This window comes from Mastigoproctus giganteus, chromosome 1 (genome assembly GCF_048544385.1).
Source record: "Mastigoproctus giganteus isolate SK-2022 chromosome 1, ASM4854438v1, whole genome shotgun sequence".
Lineage (NCBI taxonomy): Eukaryota > Metazoa > Arthropoda > Arachnida > Uropygi > Thelyphonidae > Mastigoproctus > Mastigoproctus giganteus.
The window spans coordinates 234,488,805-234,509,798 of NC_143575.1; the positions used below are offsets into that span (position 1 = coordinate 234,488,805).

The 20,994-nt window shown below is 34.1% G+C and overlaps 1 protein-coding gene across 1 annotated transcript in view; it reads left to right on the forward strand.

Moving 5' to 3' along the window:
* The window catches only part of gny (ALG6 alpha-1,3-glucosyltransferase garnysstan), a 75,391-nt gene extending 55,750 nt beyond the window's left edge, over nucleotides 1–19,641 (forward strand). The window contains exons 11-14 of the mRNA XM_090369149.1: nucleotides 333–403; nucleotides 5,890–5,958; nucleotides 11,196–11,340; nucleotides 19,420–19,641. Of these exons, the coding sequence (XP_090225275.1) occupies nucleotides 333–403; nucleotides 5,890–5,958; nucleotides 11,196–11,340; nucleotides 19,420–19,626 (492 nt within the window). The 3' untranslated portion in view covers nucleotides 19,627–19,641. The remainder of the gene's footprint in view (nucleotides 1–332; nucleotides 404–5,889; nucleotides 5,959–11,195; nucleotides 11,341–19,419) is intronic.
* Nucleotides 19,642–20,994: the final 1,353 nt, after the last annotated feature.

The following is a 20,994-nucleotide window of genomic DNA, read 5'->3' on the forward strand; positions in this document are numbered from 1 at the left end:
TCTGCATCTAGCTAAATTAATTAATTGTCACACCTATAAATTAGCACTATAGTAATTTTGGATAGTAAAATGTTGAATAATAATGCTTTTCATTAGTTTTGTTTCCTATTATGCATTATATTTTGAAGGTATTTTACTTATTAGGCATCTTTATGTCTTCATCAGAAGAATGCCAATTTCTGTACACGCATATTATACAAAAAGCTATCCTAAACTGAAATTCCTCCCAGATTCTGTTTTGATAAGTTTTTGTATGCATTTCTGATACTTATATTAGGTTCATCATTAAACATTGTTACATATCTTTTTCTTTTCTTTTTTTTTTTCCCCAGATAAATTCAAGTTTGGTATTCTTCCTCTTTTCCTTTCAAGTTCATGAAAAAAGCATTTTATTGGTAGCACTGTGAGTAAATATTTTTCTAATATTTGAGAAACATTTTTTTTTTTCAGTTATTAATATAAAAAGGCCATATTAAATAAAAAGGCCATGTTTAATAATGGCCTTTTTATTTTAGTTTTGTTTATGTTGTATATTTAGGAAGTTGTTAGCAACCTTTATATAATAGTCTATAAAAATTGAAATGTGCAAATTATCTTTATTTAAATTAAACTTTAAGTTTAAGCTTTCTGGTAATAGATATTATTTCACACATACACACCTCCATAATAGTATGCACAAAAGTACTGGTTTTATTTTAAAAAAAAAAGAATTTTTTTTAATAAATAAATACTTTCACATTTATTTATTAATCATCTTTTAAAATAATACATTGAATTAATAATTTTTCCACAAGAGTGTCCGTTCTTGAGTCACTGTAGTTAAAACTCTTGCAAAAGAACTTGAACCATTCTTTGTATATGGGGTGTTTCATAACATGTGGGCCATATATTTTCAGGATCAATTCAGGACCTGAAAACAGTGATTTATTTTTAATAACATATTTATTATTTTTTACTACTGAAAACTCCATAGCCATATGTTAAAATTCAATACTAATAATGGGACTGGCCAGTCCCTCTATATGGCAATCGCTCTGCGGAATAACTTTCTTACTGAAAATTTGTAAAAGTGAAGCCTTCTACATAATTTGTTCTTTAGATATTATTTGTTCTTATTCTTGATTACCTAATATTAGTGAAATTATTGCCAAAAATCAAATTAGAATTTTGTATTTTTAAATTCCTTTAAAAACTTTTCATTCCTCTTTTTTATGCATCACTTGATTCATTTTCAGCAATTCTTGAAATCTGGAGTCCAGAGAATTTCATATATTCTAAGCTCAAAATTGGACATTGATAATAACTATAATATCCTCCTCCTTCTCTTCCAATTTTCAAAAATATTTTGGTGCTGCCATCTATTTAAACTCATACTTGAAAAGATAGATATACCAGCACTTGTCAAAAGATTTTGAAGCACACATACATAAATTATATTGACCTTTTTGAAAACATAAATATATATATATACATTCACTAGCAAAAAATTAGAAACCTTTATTCAATATCTAGTAGGGCCACCTTTTTCCTGAATTACTGCCCATACAAATTGTGATATGGATTCCACTAAATGTCTGAGGGAGTCTAGCTCCAGCTATGACCATTCTTTCATCAGGATATTTGTCAGCTGCTGTATTGTGGTCAGTAGAAAACTGAAGCTGAACTAACCTTTATGGCATATCCCAGTCATTCTCAATTGGATTCAGATCTGGATAATTAGGCAGCCAGGGTAAATGGTGGAAGTCTTGGGAATGTTCCTTAAGTTATTCAGATACAATTTTTGCAGTGGATAGTTGTGTTATTGTCTTGAAAGAATCCACTGCAATTTGGGTAAAAATGAAGCCTTAAATGCTGAAATTGGTCTAATACAATGGAAAGATATTCACTGTAACACAACCATTGCATTGGTATTGATGGACTTTTGCCAACAGAACATACCCTGTGCTGTGGCACTGCCTCCTGCTCCTTTAGTGGTGGATATGGGATGTCTAAATGCATGAGGTTTATGCCACACTTTTACCCTACGACTGAGGCAAAAAAAATATAAATTGAGACTCAGCAGACAATCTTTTTCCACTGCCACGGTCTAGTCGTGGCGTTGTTGGCACCATTCCAGTCGAATCAGTTAGTTATAGAAAGAAGTGGCATTCATATAAGCACACAACTACCAAATCCCAGCTTCTTCAAATTCTACTGCACAGTTCAGTTGGAAATGGGTCTTTCTTTGCCTCAATTAAATTTTTCAGTCATTTGTTACGTGCTGGACCTTCCATTCTGATGTACAGTTTTCTTTAAATTCCTGCAGTCCTATTCTTGGAGTACCAACTTTCTACTGTATTTCTTCCTTTCAGATGCATTCTCCTTTTGCCTCTACACATTATATACTTATGAGATGGTTGCTTTCTATACACCAATGGTTTTCTGTTTTCTCAATTGTAGCTCCTGCTAAATGTGCTCCAACAATAACACCTTCCTGAAATTTGGAAAGATTATTTGTTTTCTCCATTACTGGATCAACTAAGAAGCCTCAGGAATATATACAGCATTTATCTGATACCAAAGAACTTGCAGTCAATCCATGTGACAACTTAAATTTGCCTATTGTATATTTAATTATCTGTTGATGCTAATTTCACAAGGTTACTAATTTTTTGACCAGTGAGGGTGTATGTACTGTATAAGACACACATGCATGAAAAACATAAATATATGTCTGTACTCCTCAAGTCAATGTTATAGTTATAATATTTAATTGAATATGTGTAGTTAATATTGTAAACCCCTTTAATATCAGCTATTTCATGTGCAGATATGATTACAGTAAAACATCACTAATTCAGACTGCTCTCCTTTTTATGATTGGTTTTATTTATGCAGAACAAAGATTTTTTTTGAAATGTTTTCACAATCACTTTGTAAAAGAAGTAAAATTATTCAGAGGAAAAATTAAATACAAATAAAAATAAGGTATTTTTTGTTAGTTAATGCACATCCTTTCATTGAAATTATATCAAGTTCCAGTGGCAGCATCAGATGTCTTTTGTTACCTCCCACTGCCACAGCTGTCATACAACCTCTTGATCAGGGAGTCATGCTCGCTTGTAGATATTTCTCAGAAGAAATATTTTTTTTTTTTTTTTTTCCCCTGATAATGCTGAAAAGAGAAGAAAAACAGTGGCCAATATTAAAAATTATAACATAAAACAAGGTTTCAAGAGATAAAAACTGTAGATGGAGGGGGAGAAAAAAGAAGAAAAAAATAAATTATACAAAGGCAAAGTTGCCTTATATTCTTATTAAGTTACTAATTCTGAAAAGGAATTCTAAAAATATAGTGCACATCACTTATGTGATCACAAATAATGTTATCACTTTTATGAAGTCCTGATTAGACATATACTAATACATAGAAAAAAATGCCATTTATTGTAATCAGCACTTCAATTTATCTTTCCCTCCCCCTATTGCAGCTTATGCATGCACATTGGAAATGATGTAACATCCCAATTTGTTCTTGAACTCAACGTTACTTGTCCAGTTACTGCTGTTGCTTTGTACAGTTCATATAGTTGTTGACTCCATGAAAGAAAGTACCATATCTGTACTCCTATCAGTCTGTTTCACAGTAGAGCATTAACCTTTTTTTAATTCTTGATTTTAATATTTACTTTGTTTTTAATGGTTTATATGGATTTTGAGAAATATAAGGGTTTTATTTTTATTGGTGACTTGCTTGCAGAAATAGTGGAAGACAAATTAAAGTATTTTATATTGCCTGATTTTAATGTTTTGTTTCTGTCCACATTTCTGTTCTGCATCAGTAAGCATTAATGCTATAACTATGACAACGCTGGACACTTGCATTTTTGTTTCTTCGATTATTATCATCATTCATATAAGTACATTAGCATCATTACATAACATCTCATATTGTGAATTCCTTCATGATGAGTTTCCTATCTCATTATACCTCAAATAAGTAATGCTTCCCCAGTAGCGAAGACTATTGTTACTTATTCTCAGTGGGCACCACCACCCAGATAGCCATTTCAGGGCTATTTGTTCCCTCATTGGTGAGTAGGTAGGTTCTTCTTCTTCCAGTCACATAGTTCCCTGAGGAGCTGTTGTGGCCACCAACAAATTCCCCCAACTGCATTGATCATGTGCTATATGAGCGGTCATTGTAAAATGTCACGCCCAAAAGTTCACTGATCCCATCCTTCCACCTAGTTGCAGGTCTTCCTTTAACAGCAGTTTTTGGAGTTGGTTTTGTTCTGGTCTCTGTGGCATCAGATAATGTGGTGGTATGTCATTGCCTACCATGTGGCCGATTTTGAAAGGGGCCGGATTTAATCATAGGAAGAGTCATCATGCATCCGACAAGATGCTTTTGAAGAGGAAAGGTGACTACAGCAGAGTCCAACTTAGTGCAGAAAGCTGATTACAACTGGTTTTTGCATGGTTTCCAGAGGAGGTGGTCTATGTATTAAACGGATATATATTATTCATTAGATTCGCACAAGTAATTATTATATCTTCAGTCAATGAATTTATTCATAAGGTGATGCTATTTTCCCTCTTCTTACTTCTTTGATGTCTAATTAATGTCCAGTATTTCCAGTTAATTATGTTGAATATATTTTTAAATAATTTTCTCCCAAACCATAAAGCATGCAACTTTTCCTTACCATAAACATATTTTCGTGCTGATTTGCATAGTCTTAATGCCCAATGAATACATTTCTTACATTTTAAAATATTCATTCCTGTATTTCAAATTTACACTCTTTCATATAGCATTAACTGCTGCATAAGCTTCTGTATTCTTCAAACACGCTAAACTGTTATTTTAATTTTAGAGCCTAAATATTTACCAAACAGATATAAAATATGTTTATTGAATCCTCTATACCTCTTCTTCTATGTGGTAAGATGTATTTTCAGTTTTTTTATGCTTAAATCACCAAATTTTAATATAACCGAGAGCACATTTTAACACAACTACAGGCGCCTCTGTAGCCAGGTGGGCAGGAGCAGCAGTGTGTAGCACACGTTCTTGATTAGACCAGGGTTCGAGCCCGTGACCACCAAATACGGAGGATGTGGAAAGGTCGGGGAATGACCACCGCATATCCCCGAAGCAATATGGCCTTAGTTGCTAATGCTCCTAAAAACCAAAATAACAATAACACAACTACAACCACATTTTAACAACTGCACACAGCACCACTATTATGGTATAACAGCTGCAAGCAGTTGTGAATTAATGTACAGTATGAAAGATGCCAAGTGGGGTGTAGTTTAATACGTATAGGATTTAGGACTAAAAAGCCTCATGCTGTGGGAAGAGTTTACTGTCATATAAGTTAGTGTGCATTAGTGTCATATGTAATGACACTAATGCACTAATGCAAGAAGTTGTGCCACTGCACAACTTCCATTGGTTTACTATGTATAGAAATGATGCTAATGCACTAACTTATATTGACAATAAACTCTTCCCTCAGATAAATGACAGTAAACTCTTTCTACATCTGTTATCAGTCAGTTATTGTTATCAGTTAAGCTGAGTCCCAAAGTGATCACATTGAGCAGCATCACTGTATTTCTGCCCTTGAAGAGAAATGAAGAATAACATGAAATGGCAATATACTGTATCACAATAATTGTTGTTTTTTGACAATATAGTTCTATGACAGGATTTTAGCCTAATTAAATTACCATTATTGTAGTGAATATAAGGTTGGTGCTGTGATTTAAAAAAAAAAGAAAGAAAGAAAGAAAGAATAATTACCATATTTTATGTTCTTAAAAGAATTTTAATTTTTATCTCCTTAATAGTTTCTTTTATAATGTTATCATGATGATATAATATAGGTTTTATTTCAGTCCAGCAATTCTTCTCCTTGATGATCATCCATTGGTTACAACATGGTTCATATCAATTTCTACTTTCAGGTGAGCATTAGTTAAAAGGTCAAATAAAAATAAATTATTTAGCTCTCCGTCATAAAACCTGCCTTTTCACGTTACTCATGGTTTCCTGGGGTGTCTAGTGCACCCCAGTTTTAAGAGCTTATAATATAGCCACATATGAATATTTTTTCATAATTTTTTTTTTTATTCTAGTTAATAATGATGCATGAAGTTAATTTCTGAAATATCATCTTGGTAGTGGCACCTTATAGCCAAGCAGCTTATGTGCCATTAAACCCCTGTAACACACCCCCACACCCCCACCCACCCCTTGGTAGTTGCAATAGTGTTTTTTTAATTTTTTTTTTATTTTTATTACTTTGTAACCAAATTGTTAACATTTACTGAATTTTTTGTGCCTAGACCTTTAGAAATTTATAACACGGTCATATATGAATATATATTAGTGAATTTATTTTCTTATCATTAACATTGTACACACTGTAAATATAAATTATAATGATAAATGCAGTAGTCAAGTTTCAAATAAAAACTTAAAAAGCCTTACTGCCCATTTCTTTTCATGTCCTGTTTTGATACATATGGGCCATATTTTCACAATCTATCCAGGAACTGAAAACAATTTTTTCAGTTCCTGGAACTGAAAAAATTGTTTTCAGTTTTTTTTTCCTAATTATAAGCATTTTATATCTTCATATCTCCATTTAAAAAAAAAATTATAACATGGCAGCAAATTAGTTTTTATTAAATTTTATTTTTTCCAGTTCAGACTTTCTTTGTGCACTTTTAAAATATCTTATTATAAAAACAATGTTGTTTTTTTAACTTGACTGATAATCACTGTATTTCATATTTAGAAATTCAGAATTTTTTATCTAAATTTTTTTTGCCCAATCCATTTTTCAAGTGTGTATACTACACACTGTTTTGAAAGTTATAATGTGGTAACAAATAAAGATTTTACTGAAAATTTTTTATCCAATCAAGCCATCTCTATTTCCATTAAAATAAAATATCTTATTGTAAAATAATTTTAGTTATTTTTGTTTTAATAAATTTAAAATTTTTAATTTAATTTTAAAAAAGTTTTTTAAAATTATAATGGAGCTGTGAGTAGTAGTTTTTATGGAATTTTTTTTCTATCCACTGCCTTTATAGTGTTTATTAAAATTATTTTCATAAAATAAATTGATGGCCAGTCATATTAATGGCTGTGGCACAATTTCTGTTCCCACTCCCCTGCTAATTTTCCTTGAATCACTTATATAAAGCATTTGAAAGACACAAAGTGATTCAAGGAAAATTATAATAATATATAAATAACCTGCAGAAAATCATAGTTCAAGCCATTCCTATCATAACAATTACAGAACATCTGAACAAAGCATGTTCAAGCTCTTGAATGAAGAAAACTGTCTTTAATACTTGAAAAATACAATAGACTGTCCAAATAATGGAACATTCGAACTAACAGCACATTGAGATTGTTGCCAGAAACAGAAAACGGCATCACATGATTACTGTATTTGTTTAAGTATGCCATTTTGAAAGTGAATTCTGTACTGATATCACAGATTATATGCTGTTTTACATTTATTTTAAATTAAAAACCCCTCACTATGGCTCCTAATGTTAATAAACCTCATACAAAGAAGAAAAGAAGAACAACGTTAAAATTTAGTGACAAACTTGATATAATAATAGAAAACAGAACAGGCATAAGCAGGAGTGTATTAATGGCAGAATATGACATTGGATCATCAACATGTTTGTTTTTTATGTGCAGTTAATAAAATTGCATTTTTAATCTCTCAATTTCTTATTTAGCCTCATTGTTTTTGCATTAAATATATTAAAAATAAAACTTTCTAGATAACGGAAAAATCAATATAACAGCATCTTAAATCCTCGAAGGTGCTGTTATTCTGAAAGTCTACTGTAGTCTTCGGTATAAAAATGTGCTTCTTTCAGGACTGTCATAACAAATTTTTAGATGATAATGGATTCAAATTTCATGTCTTATTAGCAGGTTTAGCAGTTTTTGTTCTAAGTAGAACACTTTTTGGGCCTATATGATATCAAGCCGACCGGGCTAGCCGAGTGGGTAAAGTACCTGCCCGGCAACCCAAAGGTCACGGGTTCGATTCCCGCTTCGGGCTTGGATCAAAGTACTGCAAAAACCTTGGGAGGTGCAATATGGCCACAGAAGCCGATGCACCAACAACTACCAAATCAAAAAAAAAAAAAAAAAAATATGATATCAAACTATACTGCTCAGTACACATCATCAGCCATTTTCAATCCAATGCAGGATGAAGGCCTCTCCAGCAACTTTCCAGTTCCTTCTGTTTTGTGCAATGGCCATCCGTTTACTACCCACAAACTCATGAATTTCATCTATCCATCTCCGCCGTTGTCTTCCAGGTTTTCTTCTAGCTCCTCTTGGGTACCATTCTGTTATTTTCTTAGTCCATCTGTCATCATGTCTTCGAGCTATGTGTCCTGCCCAAGACCATTTTAGTTCTTTAGTTTTGATAAGAATATCCTTTATTTGAGTTTGCTGCCTAATCCATGTGTTTCTCTTCTTATCTAACAGTCTGCTTCCCAATATAATTCGTTCCATTCTTTGCTGTGTAGTTCTCAGCTTCTCTTCCATTCTTTTGGTAAGTGCCCAAGTTTTCACTTCCGTTAGTCACGGTGAGGCGTAAACATTGGTTCATTATTTTACGTTTCAGACAAACTGGGATATTGCTCCTCAGTATGTGCCGACCGGGCTAGCCGAGTGGGTAAAGTACCTGCCCGGAAACCCAAAGGTCGCGGGTTCGATTCCCGCCTCGGGCTTGGATCAAAGTACTGCAAAAACCTTGGGAGGTGCAATATGGCCACAGAAGCCGATGCGCCAACAACTACCAAATCAAAAAATCAAAAACCTCAGTATGTGACTATATTTCCTGAATGCTATCCATCCAAAATTTATTCTTCTCTTGACTTCCAGCCATTTATCATTGCAGCTAATAACTTGTCCCAGATAAGTATATGACTCCACCTTTTCAATTACTGCTCCTTCAATCATTATGTTCCTTTCTGTGGCATACTTGTTCATCATTACTTTTGTTTTAGCCATATTCATATTTAGTCCAAAATCCTTACTAATTAAGATTTTCCTCTAATTCTTTTGGATCGTGGCTTATGACCACAATGTCATCTGCAAATCGTAAATGGTTTAGGTACTCTCCATTCACATTGACTCCTTTCTGCGACCAGTCTAATCTTCTGAAAGCTTCCTCAAGGGTAGCAGTAAACAACTTCGGAGATATCGTGTCTCCTTGTCAAACTCCTTTCTCAATTTTAAATTTGCTACTGTCTTTGTCTAGTCTAATAAAGGAGGTAGCATTCTCATATATGTTCTTCAAAATCATAATATATGGGGTATCTGTGCCTTGTCTTTGCAATGACCGAAACATTGCTGTATGCAGTATGGAGTCAAATGCCGAACATAATGGTGTTTTATATTCATTTGCTTTCTCCATTAGCTGTGACATTACATGAAGGTGATCCATAGTTGAGAATCCTGTCCTAAAGCCAGCTTGCTCTTTCGGTTGATTCTCATCAAGTATTCTTTCTAATCTGTTAGTAATGACCCTTGTGAACAACTTGTAGATATGGGATAACAAGCTAATTGGTCTATAATTTCCAATTTCTGATTTATCTTTCTTATGCAGCAAAACTATGATTGCATTATTCCACTCCTTAGGTGTCACACCTTTTCTAATGCATTTTGTGAAGAGTCTTGCCAGTTTTTGTGTTATGTCTCTTCCTCCCGATTTTAACAACTCTACAGTAACTTCATCTTCCCCAGGGCTTTCTGATTCTCCATTTTCTTCAACGCATGTTTTACCTCATCAGGAAGAATACCGAGTATGTCGTATGTGTTACTAATTTGCGATCCATCTTCCCCACTGCTGGCATCATTCCCTCCCTCGCTCCTTGTATAATTCTATATAGTAGTCTTCTGCTATTTGAATTATGCCTTCTCTGCTACTTATAAGTACACCATCACTATTCTTCAGTTTCAGTATCATTTGTCTTTCTGTATTACTGCTCATGGCTGCTGATTTAAGTCCTTTGTTTTTCCTTAATGCTTGTTCTACTTTTCTTGTGTTAAATCTTCTTATTTCCTCTCTGAGTCTCTTTCTAATAGCTTTGCATAACTCAGTATACTCAATTTTCTCCTTGTCAGTGTTTATCTTGCTCTTCTTTTGTTCATCATAAGTGTTTCTTGACTAATTTTTTCTTCTTTGGATTTCTTTTCCCCTATAGGTTTCTTGGGCTTTATCACTTTCAGAAAGTTGTAATATTCCTCATTGATATCTTGGTCTGGAGCAGTCTGCAGAAGTTCAAACTTGTTCTTAAGTTCCAGTACTTACTGCTTTTTCTCCTCTTCTGTTATCTCAAAGACTTTCATATTATTTACTCAAGTCAGTTTTTCCTCTCTTTTCCTACATCTATATCAAGTATGCATCTTACCATTCTGTGATCACTTCCAACATTTACCTTCTTCAGGATGGTAACATCATTCACGATATATCTTCTGTTAGTGAGGATGAAGTCAATTTCATTAGTTGTTAATCCATTTGGACTTTTCCATGTCCACTTTCTGTTCACCCTTTTCTTCAAAAAAGTGTTCATTACTGACATTCCTTGAGATTCTGCAAATTCCACAAGTCTTTCACCTCTTTCATTTCTTTCACCAATTCCAAAATTTCCTATAGTTCCCCTTTCTGTGCTGTTTTGTCTTTTTCCAAAATTAGCATTGAAGTCCCCCATAATGATAGTGTAGTGGGTTTTCTGCTCATCTAGAAGACTCAATTTCAGTGTATATTTCTTCAACCTCTTCATCACCTACACAAAACATAAGCAAAGTGTAAGATGCTCGATAAATTAATAAAAAGGTTGAAATATATTGCAAGTGAATTTTGTATTGTCAGCATATTAGCATTGTGCCTTAGATATAGTAATTTCAGCATACCCATTAAATTCTGGGGACTTAAATCAGCCACTGGTCATAAATTATTTATAGTACCATTTCATTTGTTAGCTGAAAGCTGCTCTTTTTTTTTTTAACTAATGCAAAAATGATAATAGATATTAGCATTATTATTATAATATATAAATAAATATGCAGGCAGCATTTTAGAAGCTTATTAAATAAATATACTTGCTTTACTTGTACATTTGATTTTTATCCTAATTTCCAGTCTCATTCCTCTCCTTGCAAAAGATGGACTCCTGATTCCCTATTTTTCACTTCTTATCCTTTATTTGGTTGGTGTATTTAATGCATATGGATCCATGACGTTGTCACTCAAAGGTGATCTTAAAACTATTTTGAAGACCGTTTTGGTAAGTGTGGCTTAATGGCATCTGATAATGTCATTTGATTTGATTTTTTTTTTTTTTTTTTTTTTCTATTAGTATACTCATTGTGTAGGTAGTTAAATACAAAAATACATAAAGCTAATTTTGCAGTTTTGTGTATATTTCTGCTTTACTGGGATGATAGTGTAGTGGGTTTCAGTCCTTTCAGATATTCCTTCCTACATTTTTAAATACATTACAATGAGAGCTTTTTATCATGTGTATATAGGGAATGGGTGGAGCCAGTTAATTTAATGTGCCAGTTATCTGAGAGCTACACTGTAGGTCATCAACTTTTTCCAAAGTACATATACTGTACATAACACTTTTAAAGAAGCTAGGCATTGCTGTCTTATGACAAGGCCGCAAGGGCCTTGTCTCAGGACCTCATTTTAGAGGGGGATGGCCTCAAAATTGGAGGAGAAAGAAAAGTATTTTAATTTTTTTCAGTATTTCTTTATATTGTAATTTTCTTAGCTAATAACGATCATATCAATGCAAAAATTTGATAAACATGCTCTGTAAATGTTGGGGAGGGAACCTCAAAAGTGTTTGGTTATGGTCTGCAAATGCCTTTAGTGGCCTTGGAAACTGTACCTAAAAACTTTACAAACTAATGTCATATTTTATCTACACAAAATCATGTAATTTATTCACTTCATCATCATCATCAGCCATTTTCAATCCACTGCAGGATGAAGGCCTCTCCAGAAATTTTCCAGTTCCTTCTGTTTTGAACACTGGCCATCCATTTACTACCCAAAAACTCATGAATTTCATCTATCCATCTCCGCCTTTGTCTTCCAGGTTTTCTTCTAGCTCCTCTTAGGTACCATTCTGTTATTTTCTTAGTCCATCTGTCATCATGTCTTCGAGCTATGTGTCCTGCCCAAGACCATTTTAGTTCTTTAGTTTTGATAAGAATGTCCTTTACTTGAGTTTGCTGCCTAATCCATGTGTTTCTCTTCTTATCTAAAAGTCTGATCCCCAATATGATTCGTTCCATTCTTCGCTGTGTAGTTCTCAGCTTCTCTTCCATTCTTTTGGTGAGTGCCCAAGTTTCACTTCCATAAGTCATGGTGGGGAGTATACATTGGTTCATTATTTTACATTTCAGACAAACTGGGATATTGCTCTTCAGTATGTGACTATATTTCCTGAATGCTATCCATCCAAAATTTATTCTTCTCTTGACTTCCAGCCATTTATCATTATTACAGCTAATAACTTGTCCCAGATAAGTATATGACTCCACCTTTTCAATTACTGCTCCTTCAATCATTATTTCCCTTTCCGTGGCATACTTGTTCATCATTACTTTTGTTTTAGCCATATTCATCTTTAGTCCAAAATCCTTACTAACTGTGCATAACTGATTAAGATTTTCCTCTAATTCTTTGGGATCGTGGCTTATAACCACAATGTCATCTGCAAATCGTAAATGGTTTAGGTACTCTACATTCACATTGACTCCTTTCTGCGACCAGTCTAATCTTCTGAAAGCTTCCTCAAGGGCAGCAGTAAACAGCTTCGGAGATATTGTGTCTCCTTGTCGAACTCCTTTCTCGATTTTAAATTTGCTACTGTCTTTGTCTAGTCTAATTTATTCCCTTACATGTACCATATTTATCATGCTTTTTACTGATAAAAAAATGAGCAGGTCATATGCACACCTTGATCAATAAATTATTACACTTATAACACTATTCTAATAATCTTTCCAAGTACAACCGTGTGTTTATTTGGACCGATTCTAAAAGGCTAGATATCAAAGCTTTTGCTCTATGTGCATAATGCCTTTTGCTTCTTTGTATACCACAGAAAAATGAACCATGTCACATAGTATCATAGTCACATTTACTGTGGTCACTAAATTTTAAATGTTAATGATATGGGCTTACAAAAGTAAGTGCATATCATTTTACAAAAGTGAAAAATAGATTATTTTATGAAGTAATTGTAGCGATAAAACTTGTATTAATTGATTGATTTTTTTGTATGCAAAGTTTCAGAAATTTCTGGAATTTGCCTGTCATGTCAGTGACTGATGATTACAGAATGCAATTTAAAATTATGTTAAATAATTCGGCATCTTTATTAGGGGTTATGAATGGTTCGTATCAATTCCCTTTAATTAATAGAAGAGAGCAGAGGCCCTAGTGTCATTTGAGGAATTAAAAAAGTGTCTGTGGTGAAACAGGAGTTCACTTGCATCTCGTCTGACATCACTGTAGAGTTTCTCATACATTGCAGTACCATTCTTTTTTGACAAGGCATCACTGCTATGGGTTTCCCTTCAAATTCCTTTGTGTGTATTTTCCATCAGAATTTGTTCATGATGAGAGTGATGCAACTGCTTTGTGATAGATGTTATGAAATGCTTTTTGTACAGTTCCTGAACTTGTCCTTATTATGGTGGAGTAAGTGCTTTGCTTCTACCCATTTTGTTTTATCAGTCATAATTTCTAATAAATATGACTATTTATAGTCCCGCATATAACAGTGTAATGTGCAACTTTGTAAATATCATTTGCGTGTTTGTTCATTGTTTGGGCTGGTCTATGTTGTTTATTCACAGGAAAGTGCTCTTTCGGTGTGAGACATTTATTAACCATCAGCTAGTATGTTACTTGTCTGGTATTTCATTCACCTTCATTTTGTTCATATCTGTGGTAATATTTATACACAAGCACACGTGATTGCTTATGATGTGTTTGTCTCAAGAATCACTACTACATGCTGCATAACTGAATTCATCCTTGGCTTTATCGTTTTTAGATACACATTGGCAAGGAACTCATTCAGTCTACTAGTTGTAAAGGAAGTTATATGAATGCTTATGAAAGTGGATAGAGAATCCACTGAGTAACAGTACAGTGCAATACCACTAACAAGTTGTATGAGGTTGTTTGCCCTCCATAACAATATAGGTCACTTATTTGTAGAGGTCTAGCTTGAATCCTATCAGAGACTAGAGTAATTCATAAAGGCCTATTCAGTTGAGCTGTAGTTAGCTGAACTCAGGCAGAAAGAGTAGGACCCCTTGAGTTATTGCAGGTTTTTCAGCCTGCACAACATGTAACCTTTTTGCACTGTTCTGTGATAAAGAATAATGCAATGTTCATATAATTTTGTGTGCATAGAAAAGGAAGATTGCTGTCAAAGAAAGTTTGTTTACACACTGGTTGATCATTTTTGATCAGCCATATGGTTCCTGAATGATTGAATGATGTGGAACTACCATTGGATAATGCATTGCTGCCAGTGACATCCAGAGAAGACCGCAATGTTGCTGTCATTCAAGCTCAAACTGTTATATTTGTGTCAAAGCTAAGATTGGCTTGTATGTCTCTGTGAGGTATGTAGAGATGCAAGTTTTTTAAAAACTTGTCTCGAACGTGAAGACAAGGATATTTCAAAAAGCTTACTCATCTATAAAATACACCATGAAAACTTGAAGATTTTGGGTTTTTTTTAAGGACTATGGAAAATATACAGATTCCTGATGATTATTCTCCATTTATTGTTGAAGCAGGAAGTGCACATGTAGTCTAACCTAGACAAGAAGGAATTCATTAAAACAAGCTTGGATCTCAAGCCTGGAACACTTTTCAAAGGTAAGGACTTTAGCAGTTACTACATCAGCAAACAAACTGCTGCCAAATATCAAAACCTTCATAAGCTGTTGAGCTACTACTGTTGACATTTCCAAGTTTGTACATGTTCAAAATTGGATTCATGTTAGTGCTCATACAAAATAATCATTACATCAAAGAGTGCAGTGACTTAAGACTCAAGCCTATAAGTCAGTGTTCGTGTGCTTATTAAGGCCTATCCATATAACTAATTAACTTTAATGTTATTAAAACATTATTGTTACAAGTAGGACACATTGCTGCAAGTTTTGTGCTAGCAGTGAACAAATTAGGTATGCTATTTAGTACATCAAGACTCTTCATCCCGAGTTGCCTTAGTATTGCACTAATGTAAATAAAAAGGACTGTTTATGGAGAAGTATACTGCAGTATAATTCAGAAATGTTCTACTACTGAGTTAGTTGCCAACTCGCAAGTTCCGATCATTATCTGGAGTGTTAAAATCCCCTATGCCATACCGAGCTTTTGCCCTAAATTTACTTAATTTTTAATTTTATTATTATTGAATTTTTATGTTTTCTGACTTTATTCATTTAAAGTTGTATGAATTTTAATAGGGGTAATAGGATTCATCATTGGCTTAATGAATCCAAAAGTTGGGGAAAACCTGACCATATATGAAATAAATGAAAAATTTTAGGCACGATAAATACAGGAATGGATAAAGTCCTTTTAAATATTTCAGGATATTATAATTATTTATTTTTATTTTGGAATTTAAGCTCAACTCTTCTTTTTTTTAATCATTGCTTATTTGCAGTTACTCTGAGAATTATCTTCTTAGGGCATCACCAATGTGGCTAACACAGTGGTTACTGTCTTTGTATACTGTGTGCAAAAGGTCTGGGACTAATTCCCATCAAGATGGGAAGAGTTTTTAATGGACTTTTCTTATGCCTTTCCTGAGTTAATCTTGAGTTAGGGATGCATAATTTTTTTCATGGAAGCAGATTTTCATCTAACAACACAGGCAAAAACTAATCAAACTAACAACAGACTAAACAACTCAATCCATACCAAGGCATTTCCTCCCCCACATATCATTTTTTTCTCATGTTTAACATGTTAACTGGTGTAATTTTAAATAAAAAATTTATACTGTGGAGGGCGGCAACTTGTTGTCTGTTATTACAGTGCCTAATTTGTGGACTTAACATTCATATGAAGAAAATGTGAAAAAATCATTAGTTCCTCTATTTTTTTTTTTTTTTTTTTTTTTTTTTGTGAGACATGCTCCACATTTCATAAAGTTTACTTATGAAAAATGTCATTTCATAAAGATATGTATTAAGACAGTCCATAAGTCCTCTTAATGCTTGTCTCATACTGCTTGCTTACATTATGCCATTTATTTCTCCAGTTGATATGAGTTTGTAAAGTTGTGGTGTGGTATAGTATGAACAAAAAGACCATAATTTCAGTGTGAGATAATATTCTAATTCCTCTGGCTGTCCCCCTAATTTAAATGTTCATGTGATAATGGCCAAGCCATAAGCTGTTTCAGAGTGCAAACCAACAAACAGAAATGAAGTGAAGCATGTTATTTGAGTGGTGCCTCCGTAGCCAGGTGGGAAGGAGCAGCAGTGCGTAGCACATGCTTCTTGATTAGACCGGGGTTGGAGCCCGTGACCACCAAATACGGAGGATGCGGAAAGGTCAGGGAATGACCACCGCATATCCCGGAGCAATATGGCCTTAGTTGCTAATGCTCCTAAAAACCAAATAACAAACAAACTAACATAACAAGCATGTTATTTGATAGGCATCTGTGATAATATGTGGACAAAGGTTTTTACAAGCACTTTGAATGAGCTAACGCTGTTATTATTTTAAAAATTTTTCATCGTAAAAGTTCATATGAATACAACAGCTATTTGAGTATTTAGCAATAGAAATAATTGTATAAATATAAAAAATCTCTTTGTTAGATGATTTCTCTTTCTTATCAATTCAAAATATTATTCTTTATTATATTTGCATTATTGAATTTTTCTGAACTCTCCTGCAGTTCTCTCTCTAGAAATATAATGAAAGAAATGTTTTTAAAAGTGGTGTTCAGTAAAGCAGCCTAATTATCTACTAGAAAGCTTCACATAACTGCAAGGTAAAATTGTATTCGAGTTCCCCAGGCCATTTACTTGAAATGCCCATATGATGCAATGCACAATGAAAAGCTGTCATCTCGCAAAGGTCAAACAAACTGTGTGTGATGCAGTAAGCAGGTCTCAAAGCACACCAAACCACAGAGTGAGACACAGCTGTTGTGTCTTATGGTGATTAACATATTAAGCAATAGTTAGATGTAAAAGAAAGGGTAGCGTTTTGAAATTACCATATTTCTTTGATTCTAAGATGCACCTTTTTTTCCCTATAAATGTCTCTAAAAATGGGGTGCGTCTTAGAATCGATGGCATCTTACAATTGCAGTTTTTTTTTTTTTTCCCCCCAAATTTTCCAGCGCTTTGCACACAGCACCACACGCAGAAACCTCACCTCCAAATTTGACCGTTATCGCATTCTCCAATTCCATTGGAGAATAAAGTGGCGTGGGTGATTTCACGCACTTTCGAAATATGAAGCCACTGTTATTTCATTATAGTGGAGCTCACTCAGCGAAAACTAGGAAAATTTCCACAGGTTGATGACGCTGTGATACGTTTTGTAATGGAGACATGCGCAAAAGGATACCCATCACTCGACAAGTCATGCAGTTGAAAGCCGGAGAAATTGCCAAGTCCCTCGGAATAGATAAAATAATTTTTAAAGGCAGTCGCGACTGGTGCAACAGACTCATGCATTGTAGCAGATTATCGTTAAGGTGCCAAACATCTATCTGTTAAAAAAATTCCTGCAGACTTTCAACAGAAGCTGACTAACTTTCAGCGACAGGTGATGAAATTAAGGAAAAAAAGAAACTGAGTTTAGTCAAATTGGAAATGCTGATGAAACCCCAGCCTTCTTTGATATGCCTCGAAATTACACCGTCAATGCTAAAGTGCTATAGAAATCAAGATTATAAGCACGGCTATGAAAAGCAGCATATCACTGTGATGCATAGCATTTTGACCATCAGCAGTGATACTATGCATCACTGCTGATGGTCGAAAGTTGCCACCATGTTTAATTTTAAATCAAAAAACCATACCAAAGAATGAAATTTTCCCCAAAGATGTTATTGTGCGTGCACAAAAAAAATGGATGGATGTCAGCAGAGCTTACGGAAGACTGGCTAAATGTTGCATGGAATAGACATCCTGGAAGTCTTCATAACCCACCTAGCATGCTAGTACTTGATGCATTAGGTGCCTCCGTAGCCAGGTGGGCAGGAGCAGCAGTGCGTAGCACACGCTTCTTGACTAGACTGGGGTTCGAGCCCGTGCCCACCAAATACAGAGGATGCGGAAAGGTCGGGGAATGACCACCGCGTATCCCCAGGGCAATATGGCCTTAGTTGCTAATGCTCCTAAAAACTAAATAACAAACAAACTTGATGCATTTCATGGACATTTGTCCAAACAGGTCAAAAATAAAAATCATGCAAAAACGTGGTGACTTGGTTGTGATTCCTGGTGGCATGACTAGCCAACTGCAGCCACTCGACGTTTCAGTCAACAAACCATTTAAGGATTACTTGAGAAAGGAATATGAATCCTGGCTGTTGACCGACAACCTTCCGGAAAAATTAAGAAAGCGCCGGCATCAAAATTGGCAGAATGGATATCAATAGCTTGGAAGCTGATCCCAGAAAGAATAGTCAAGCACTCATTTAAAAAATGTTGCATCACCAACGCTCTCGATGGCTCGGAAGATGATATATTACTGGATAATGAAGGTAACGGTGGCTCAAAAGAATCTCACCCTGAATGTAGACTCTGATATTGATTCAGATATCGACAACTCAGAAGATTCAAAAGGAAGTGATGAATAACATGCCTATTGATAAACAATATTGTTGTTAGTAAATTGAATTTTATTATAATAAAAATATTTGTTAGATTTATTTTAGTGTTTTATTTTATTTATTTATTTTTTCATAGAATCAAAGCTTTTTTTTTTCTGTTGGTGGTTCTGAAATTAAGGTGCATCTTACAATTAATGGCATCTTAGAATCAAAAAAATATGGTAGCTAGATTTTTCTACTTGAGGGGGAACTAATTTATGATGTTAAGGTTAAAAGTTAACTGATATTTAAAATTATCTGAACTATACATTATAACAATGGTGTGTGTGTGTGTGTGTGTGTGTGTGTGTGTGTGTGTGTGTGTGTGTGTGTGTGTGTGTGTGTGTGTGTGTGTGTGTGTGTGTGTGTGTGTGTGTGTGTGAGAGTGAGTGAGTGAGTGAGTGAGTGAGTGAGATACTATTAAATAAGATGTTCAGCATTACTAACCAGATTTTTTTTTTTATTTAGTTTATCCTGTCCATCTCTGGTTGCTTTGGATTAGTTGTGCTGTCTCTTCTAGTTAAAGCTCCTCGTCAGTATCCACACCTGCATATCTTGTTGAATGCTATTTATAGTTGCACTCACTTCATTGGTTTCACAGTTTATTATCACTGGTTACAGTACACATCTAGAACAGTGATCGGTTTTTCTCTGACCAAACTGAAGCAAAAATGAGATTAGGAAACTTTTGCCATCAATATTTGCATACAGGGCACATAATTAAAGTTACTTTTATTTTTATTATTTCTTACAAATTTTTGTTTTGACTTTTTTTGTTATACATACTTTGGCTAGTTCTTATGCATATAAAATTTAATTGTATATAAGCAAATTTTTAAAGTTGTAGAAAAATGTTTTCGATAATTTTAAAAATTTGAGCAATATTTAAAAAATTATGGTGTTTTTTTTTTTAAATTTCATCTAGTCAGATATATATATATAAGCAGTTATTTCCACTCATTCCAATTGTATTAAACCTGCAGTATTTTTTTTTTTTTTAATCACAGTTTCAATTTGTTTAGTTACTAGTCACTGGTTAACTTATTAATTGTAGTGCCCATTGTAGAAAACAGGCTCTGTTTATTGAAAAATTAAGCTATAAGTAAATTAATTAATAGTAAATTAATATCTAAGTTAATTACTGGCATCTAAAATATAGTTTTAATTTGAAATTTATTAAAAGCACATAGCATTCAAAACTCTTTCAAATGAATTTTTCACAATTTTTTTCTTGAAAATGGGAAAAAAATCATACTGTAAAGGAAACAAATTAGATAATGTATGCAGTGTGTTTCAGTTCAGGCATGTTTGATTTTTAATTCAGTTTAAAGGGCTAGTTAAAAGTAATTGAATGCACATACTCTGCACACAACATACTATTCATCCGGTGTTTTGAGGCGCCTCCGTAGCCAGGTGAGAAGGAGCAGCAGTGCGTAGCACACGCTTCTTGATTAGACCGGGGTTCGAGCCCGTCACCACCAAATACAGAGGATGCGGAAAGGTCAGGGAATGACCACCGCATATTCCGGAGCAATATGGCCTTAGTTGCTAATGCTTCTAAAACCCAAAATAACAACAACCCGGTGTTTTGTATTACTTTTTAATCACAGAATATAACATCTATCACATTTTATGATTTAATGAATTAAACAAATAGCAACATGTACCTCAGATTGTAGTATTCTGTCACATATATAGTTTCCACACTAGACAACAATATATTAATTAGGTTACACATTGGTATTATCCCCTTTAGAGTAGCCCTGTCCAGAGTTTATACGTTGATCCCAGCACTTCTCCCACTGTTTGGCATCTCTGGAACTCCTGTTTCATGTTGCTGTGAATCCTTATGATGTCTTTGAACTGTATTTCATTTTTGAGAACAGGAAGAAGTCACAGGGAGCCAGGTCAGGAGAACAGGAGGGTGTGAGCTCATTGCCATTTCATTCTTGGCTAAAAACTGAACTGCCTACATTAGTATTAGTAGTGGAAAATGATGCCAGAAAGCAATCCTAATTGCACTATTTATCTGGATGTTTCTCC